The sequence below is a fragment of the Nansenia antarctica genome, assembly GCF_963989245.1.
Source record: "Nansenia antarctica genome assembly, chromosome: 18".
NCBI lineage: Eukaryota > Metazoa > Chordata > Actinopteri > Argentiniformes > Microstomatidae > Nansenia > Nansenia antarctica.
Window position 1 is genome coordinate 18485140 of NC_137691.1, and position 7686 is coordinate 18492825.

Sequence of the window (7686 nt, forward strand, 5' to 3'; positions counted from 1 at the left end):
GTAGTAAATGAAATGACTAGTTAGTGAAATCAAAGTCCTATCTTGCAAACAGAATGGATTTTTTTTAATAGTGTATAACAAATGATTGAACGATTGTATACTGTATAATAAATGAGCCCACTGCACTTGAATAAAAGCTCTTACTTAGTTTTCCAAAATGAGATTAATCAAATAGAGGTAAACAAATCTTGCTGATCTCAAATGTTATTGTTTGGCCCAGATCTAGAAGCACAGAGATGTATTGGCCTCTGAAGATAGTTTGAGAATTGATCACAGTCAGCGGTATTTAATGACTTTCCAAATGACTTTCCAAAATGTACAATCCAAAATGCAGAGCTATCAAGTCTCTCTCTACAGGACCACACTGTTGATATTCTGATCACTGACACAGTAAAGGACACTCAGACATAGCAGAGTACATTTTGTTCATTTGGTAATGAAATAATGTATTAATACTGTAATATCAAAAAATATAGCAAAAGCTGTTCTATGTTTAAATGTTGTAGGAGTAGGTTTTAAATGTCTGGATTTCCATCCCTTGTCTTAGTCTCATTGAACTCAAGCTGGTCGGGGGTCAGACTTCTGTGCAGCCTCCTTAGCCCAGTGTGCCTGCAGCGCAGCGACCGCATCATCCACCTTGGAGCTCAGGAACTCTGGAGCCTCCAGCATGTAGAGAAGTTCTTCGTTGTCCATCTCCAGCAGCATCCCTGTCACCTTGGCAGCTAGACTGGGGTGAGTTTCCTTGATAAGTTGGAAGAGATGCTCACCTGGAGGGATGGAGAATCAAACAAATCAGTAACAGTTATTATACAGTATAGCTAATGGGGGATCTAAAGATCGTAAAGTAGACTCACCCAGCAGCTGTTTCCGCTCTTCAGGAGGAGTGGCGGCCAGCATGGAGGCAGTCAGCGAAGCAGGCTTCTGCTGCTGCTGCATGGGGACCTGGGACCAGTGTGCCTGCAGCGCAGCGACCGCTGCATCCACCTTGGAGCTCAGGAACTCTGGAGCCTCCAGCATGTAGAGAAGTTCTTCGTTGTCCATCTCCAGCAGCATCCCTGTGACCTTGGCAGCTAGACTGGGGTGAGTTTCCTTGATAAGTTGGAAGAGATGCTCACCTGGAGGGATGGAGATTCAAACAAATCAGTAACAGTTATTATACAGTATAGCTAATGGGGGATCTAAAGATCGTAAAGTAGACTCACCCAGCAGCTGTTTCCGCTCCTCAGGAGGAGTGGCGGCCAGCATGGAGGCAGTCAGCGAAGCAGGCTGCTGCTGCTGCATGGGGTCCTGGGACCAGTGTGCCTGCAGCGCAGCGACCGCTGCATCCACCTTGGAGCTCAGGAACTCTGGAGCCTCCAGCATGTAGAGAAGTTCTTCGTTGTCCATCTCCAGCAGCATCCCTGTGACCTTGGCAGCTAGACTGGGGTGAGTTTCCTTGATAAGTTGGAAGAGATGCTCACCTGGAGGGATGGAGAATCAAACAAATCAGTAACAGTTATTATACAGTATAGCTAATGGGGGATCTAAAGATCGTAAAGTAGACTCACCCAGCAGCTGTTTCCGCTCCTCAGGAGGAGTGGCGGCCAGCATGGAGGCAGTCAGCGAAGCAGGCTGCTGCTGCTGCTGCATGGGGACCTGGGACCAGTGTGCCTGCAGCGCAGCGACTGCTGCATCCACCTTGGAGCTCAGGAACTCTGGAGCCTCCAGCATGTAGAGAAGTTCTTCGTTGTCCATCTCCAGCAGCATCCCTGTGACCTTGGCAGCTAGACTGGGGTGAGTTTCCTTGATAAGTTGGAAGAGATGCTCACCTGGAGGGATGGAGAATCAAACAAATCAGTAACAGTTATTATACAGTATAGCTAATGGGGGATCTAAAGATCGTAAAGTAGACTCACCCAGCAGCTGTTTCCGCTCCTCAGGAGGAGTGGCGGCCAGCATGGAGGCAGTCAGCGAAGCAGGCTGCTGCTGCATGGGGACCTGGAGCTGGGGAGGAGCCATGTGCTGCTGTGGGTAGTGAGGCATGATGTAGGAGGGCATGTTCTGGAAGTACTGAGGTTGCACACTCTGGGTGGCCCAGCCAGGAGGAGGTCTCAGTTGATCCAGCTGGTTGGTGAGGTAGTAGGTAGTACCACCACGGGTCTGGGGCTGTGGAACGGGAGCCATGACGTATCCAGGCGGTGGAGCAGGCTGGTAGGGGTCCATGACTAGGTCGGGCATGCCGCAGACACTGTACTCTTCTGTGATAAACGCCTGTTGGTGTGCTTGGCGGTCCTTCCTGCTCCGGGCCAGGGCCACATACAACGGCTTGTTGGCCACGACGCGGCCGTTCATCTCAGTCATGGCCTTGGTGGCGTCCTCGGGGGAGGAGAAGCGCACAAAGCCGAAGCCCTTGCTGCGTTGACCTTCCATCATCACCTTCGCACTGGTGATCGTTCCGAAGGAGGAGAACGCTCGGTGCAGACGCTCATCGTCCCAGCCATCATCCAGGTTCTTCACGTACAGATTGACACCCTGGTAAGCGAAAAAACTTGTTTAGTGAGATGTTTTTCATACCTCAAATACATCAACAATAACTATGTGTAAATAGTATCAACTTCTGTGTTAGTATCAGAGAACTGGAGGCCACAAACCTGGTATCTGGTCATACGCTCATGCTTCATGTGTTCAAACCGGTGCTTCAGCGCGGTCTGGCGCTCTCTTCTCTTCTGGGCACGGCCCACGTAGACCTTTCTCCCGTCGATGTTCTGACCATTCATGTCGTCGACAGCCTTCTGGGCGTCCTCATGCCTTTCGAAGCAAACAAAACCGAAACCCCTGGACTGACCCTTGACATCAGTCATGACCCGGACTCTCAGAGTTGGTCCATATATTTCAAACTTTTCCTTCAGTTTTTGGTCATCCATATCCTTGCCATGGTTTTTTATGTACACATTGGTGAACTCTCTGGCCCTGGCTCCATGTTCAGCCTCTCGTTCTTTGTTAGATTTGAAGTGTCCAATAAACACTGGTTTGTCATTGAACAGCATGCCATTCAGCCTCTTAATGGCTCTCTCAGCAGCCTCCTGGCACTCATATTGCACATAGGCATGGCCTTTAGATTGGCCATTCTCATCACAAACCACCTTACAGGAAAGGACCTTTCCAAATGTAGAAAACGTGTCGTAGAGGGCCTGGCTGTCAATAGATTCCTCCAAGTTCTTGAGGAAAACATTGCCTACCCCACTCTTCCTCAGTGAAGGGTCAAGCTGAAACCACATGATGCGCATAGGTCTTCCTTGGAGGTCATCAAAGTTCATCGTTTCCAGAGCAAGCTCTGCATCAGCGTGCTGTTGAAAGTTGACATAGGCATACCCCAAGGATCGTTGGGTGATCTTGTCCCTGCACACTCGGATGGTAGTTGCACCTGCAGAGCTGAATTTCTCATCCAACATTGTCTCAGTGGTATCCTGGTGGAGATCTCCAACATACAACATACAGGCCATATTTAGTTATGTTAGAAAACTTCTCCTAACCCTAATATTTTAGCTTTGGATATTCTTGATAATAATCAAATGTGTGTTCTATGCAGAGGAATTGCAGGTCATTTAAATCATAACACTGTTGTTTACACTAGAACTGGTTCTAGAACCCCAGTTGTGTGGTCCTCGTTTTTTACATCATCACATTCTCAACTGTGAACTGTTTTTGTGTAACCATAGAAATCCTTGATGTTATATCTACATTTCTATATGCAAATATGTTAACTACTCATTGTTACCTGAAGGGCTGTAGCCAGCAGTGTATGTTGTACAGAGTTTGGGTTTTTCTCCCATGTTGGGGTTCAGGAGACCTTCGCTAGGAGATGTATTTGGTGCACTCTGAACCACATACAGTATGGAGGGAATAGATATTCGGAGGAGAAAAGTATTTTGCACATATTTACTATATATATCAGAAGCACTGTTTTCATCAAAGACCCTAAAGAAGCAATGCATTTCTTATGATAGATAGATAGATAGTTTATTAGTCACACGACCAAAGCCGGTGGAATTTGTTCTCGCTGCCTGCTCTGCGCTGACTCGGTCAATAATGTGTAGTGAATTAAATGACTAGTTAGTTAGTGAAATCAAACTCATATATCGCAAACATAATGGGCATTTTTATCTTGTGGCCATCCACAATTATATGAATTGATTTAAGAAACATAATGACTGATTGCGTTGATGTCAATATTGACATTTTTTCAGAATAATAATGAGCAACTAGAAACTGTATGTGTATTGCATTATTTATGCTTTTCTGAATAACATTTTCGTATTCAGGTACATCCCTAGTTTCAAATCGTATTGTTTGTTCCCAGATCTATAAACACAGAGATGTTTTGATGTTTGATGACGGCTCCAGAATAGCGATCCCTTTTCAATAATGTGTAGTAAATGAAATGACTAGTTAGTGAAATCAAAGTCCTATCTTGCAAACAGAATGGATTTTTTAAATAGTGTATAACAAATGATTGAACGATTGTATACTGTATAATAAATGAGCCCACTGCACTTGAATAAAAGCCCTTACTTAGTTTTCCAAAATGAGATTAATCAAATAGAGGTAAACAAATCTTGCTGATCTCAAATGTTATTGTTTGGCCCAGATCTAGAAGCACAGAGATGTATTGGCCTCTGAAGATAGTTTGAGAATTGATCACAGTCAGCGGTATTTAATGACTTTCCAAATGACTTTCCAAAATGTACAATCCAAAATGCAGAGCTATCAAGTCTCTCTCTACAGGACCACACTGTTGATATTCTGATCACTGACACAGTAAAGGACACTCAGACATAGCAGAGTACATTTTGTTCATTTGGTAATGAAATAATTTATTAATACTGTAATATCCAAAAATATAGCAAAAGCTGTTCTATGTTAAAAGATGTTTAAATGTTGTAGGAGTAGGTTTTAAATGTCTGGATTTCCATCCCTTGTCTTAGTCTCATTGAACTCAAGCTGGTCGGGGGTCAGACTTCTGTGCAGCCTCCTTAGCCCAGTGTGCCTGCAGCGCAGCGACCGCTGCATCCACCTTGGAGCTCAGGAACTCTGGAGCCTCCAGCATGTAGAGAAGTTCTTCGTTGTCCATCTCCAGCAGCATCCCTGTGACCTTGGCAGCTAGACTGGGGTGAGTTTCCTTGATAAGTTGGAAGAGATGCTCACCTGGAGGGATGGAGAATCAAACAAATCAGTAACAGTTATTATACAGTATAGCTAATGGGGGATCTAAAGATCGTAAAGTAGACTCACCCAGCAGCTGTTTCCGCTCCTCAGGAGGAGTGGCGGCCAGCATGGAGGCAGTCAGCGAAGAAGGCTGCTGCTGCTGCTGCATGGGGACCTGGGACCAGTGTGCCTGCAGCGCAGCGACCGCTGCATCCACCTTGGAGCTCAGGAACTCTGGAGCCTCCAGCATGTAGAGAAGTTCTTCGTTGTCCATCTCCAGCAGCATCCCTGTGACCTTGGCAGCTAGACTGGGGTGAGTTTCCTTGATAAGTTGGAAGAGATGCTCACCTGGAGGGATGGAGAATCAAACAAATCAGTAACAGTTATTATACAGTATAGCTAATGGGGGATCTAAAGATCGTAAAGTAGACTCACCCAGCAGCTGTTTCCGCTCCTCAGGAGGAGTGGCGGCCAGCATGGAGGCAGTCAGCGAAGCAGGCTGCTGCTGCTGCATGAGGACCTGGAGCTGGGGAGGAGCCATGTGCTGCTTTGGGTAGTGAGGCATGATGTAGGAGGGCATGTTCTGGAAGTACTGAGGTTGCACACTCTGGGTGGCCCAGCCAGGAGGAGGTCTCAGTTGATCCAGCTGGTTGGTGAGGTAGTAGGTAGTACCACCACGGGTCTGGGGCTGTGGAACGGGAGCCATGACGTATCCAGACGGTGGAGCAGGCTGGTAGGGGTCGATGACTAGGTCGGGCATGCCGCAGACACTGTACTCTTCTGTGATAAACGCCTGTTGGTGTGCTTGGCGGTCCTTCCTGCTCCGGGCCAGGGCCACATACAACGGCTTGTTGGCCACGACGCGGCCGTTCATCTCTGTCATGGCCTTGGTGGCGTCCTCGGGGGAGGAGAAGCGCACAAAGCCGAAGCCCTTGCTGCGTTGACCTTCCATTATCACCTTCGCACTGGTGATCGTTCCGAAGGAGGAGAACGCTCGGTGCAGACGCTCATCGTCCCAGCCATCATCCAGGTTCTTCACGTACAGATTGACACCCTGGTAAGCGAAAAAACCTGTTTAGTGAGATGTTTTTCATACCTCAAATACATCAACAATAACTATGTGTAAATAGTATCAACTTCTGTGTTAGTATCAGAGAACTGGAGGCCACAAACCTGGTATCTGGTCATACGCTCATGCTTCATGTGTTCAAACCGGTGCTTCAGCGCGGTCTGGCGCTCTCTTCTCTTCTGGGCACGGCCCACGTAGACCTTTCTCCCGTCGATGTTCTGACCATTCATGTCGTCGACAGCCTTCTGGGCGTCCTCATGCCTTTCGAAGCAAACAAAACCGAAACCCCTGGACTGACTCTTGACATCAGTCATGACCCGGACTCTCAGGGTTGGTCCATATATTTCAAACTTTTCCTTCAGTTTTTGGTCATCCATATCCTTGCCATGGTTTTTTATGTACACATTGGTGAACTCTCTGGCCCTGGCTCCATGTTCAGCCTCTCGTTCTTTGTTAGATTTGAAGTGTCCAATAAACACTGGTTTGTCATTGAACAGCATGCCATTCAGCCTCTTAATGGCTCTCTCAGCAGCCTCCTGGCACTCATATTGCACATAGGCATGGCCTTTAGATTGGCCATTCTCATCACAAACCACCTTACAGGAAAGGACCTTTCCGAATGTAGAAAACGTGTCGTAGAGGGCCTGGCTGTCAATAGATTCCTCCAAGTTCTTGAGGAAAACATTGCCTACCCCACTCTTCCTCAGTGAAGGGTCAAGCTGAAACCACATGATGCGCATAGGTCTTCCTTGGAGGTCATCAAAGTTCATCGTTTCCAGAGCAAGCTCTGCATCAGCGTGCTGTTGAAAGTTGACATAGGCATACCCCAAGGATCGTTGGGTGATCTTGTCCCTGCACACTCGGATGGTAGTTGCACCTGCAGAGCTGAATTTCTCATCCAACATTGTCTCAGTGGTATCCTGGTGGAGATCTCCAACATACAACATACAGGCCATATTTAGTTATGTTAGAAAACTTCTCCTAACCCTAATATTTTAGCTTTGGATATTCTTGATAATAATCAAATGTGTGCTCTATGCAGAGGAATTGCAGGTCATTTAAATCATAACACTGTTGTTTACACTAGAACTGGTTCTAGAACCCCAGTTGTGTGGTCCTCGTTTTTTACATCACGTTCTCAACTGTGAACTGTTTCTGTGTAACCATAGAAATCCTTGATGTTATATCTACATTTCTATATGCAAATATGTTAACTACTCATTGTTACCTGAAGGGCTGTAGCCAGCAGTGTATGTTGTACAGAGTTTGGGTTTTTCTCCCATGTTGGGGTTCAGGAGACCTTCGCTAGGAGATGTATTTGGTGCACTCTGAACCACATACAGTATGGAGGGAATAGATATTCGGAGGAGAAAAGTATTTTGCACATATTTACTATATATATCAGAAGCACTGTTTTCATCAAAGACCCTAAA

At 46.5% G+C, this 7686-nt stretch overlaps 2 protein-coding genes across 2 annotated transcripts; both read right to left on the reverse strand.

The window, feature by feature from the left end:
• Positions 1-2573: 2573 nt before the first annotated feature.
• LOC308173055 (polyadenylate-binding protein 1A-like) lies at positions 2574-3431 on the reverse strand (the record flags this gene model as incomplete). The annotated part of the gene is made up of 1 exon (XM_080548021.1): positions 2574-3431. The coding sequence occupies one exon, from the start codon at positions 3429-3431 to the stop codon at positions 2574-2576; it is 858 nt and encodes a 285-aa protein (XP_080404147.1).
• Positions 3432-4758: 1327 nt separating this feature from the next.
• On the reverse strand, positions 4759-7158 carry LOC308173056 (polyadenylate-binding protein 1A-like; the record flags this gene model as incomplete). The annotated part of the gene is made up of 3 exons (XM_080548022.1): positions 4759-4782; positions 5723-6238; positions 6358-7158. The coding sequence occupies 3 exons, from the start codon at positions 7156-7158 to the stop codon at positions 4759-4761; spliced, it is 1341 nt and encodes a 446-aa protein (XP_080404148.1).
• Positions 7159-7686: the final 528 nt, after the last annotated feature.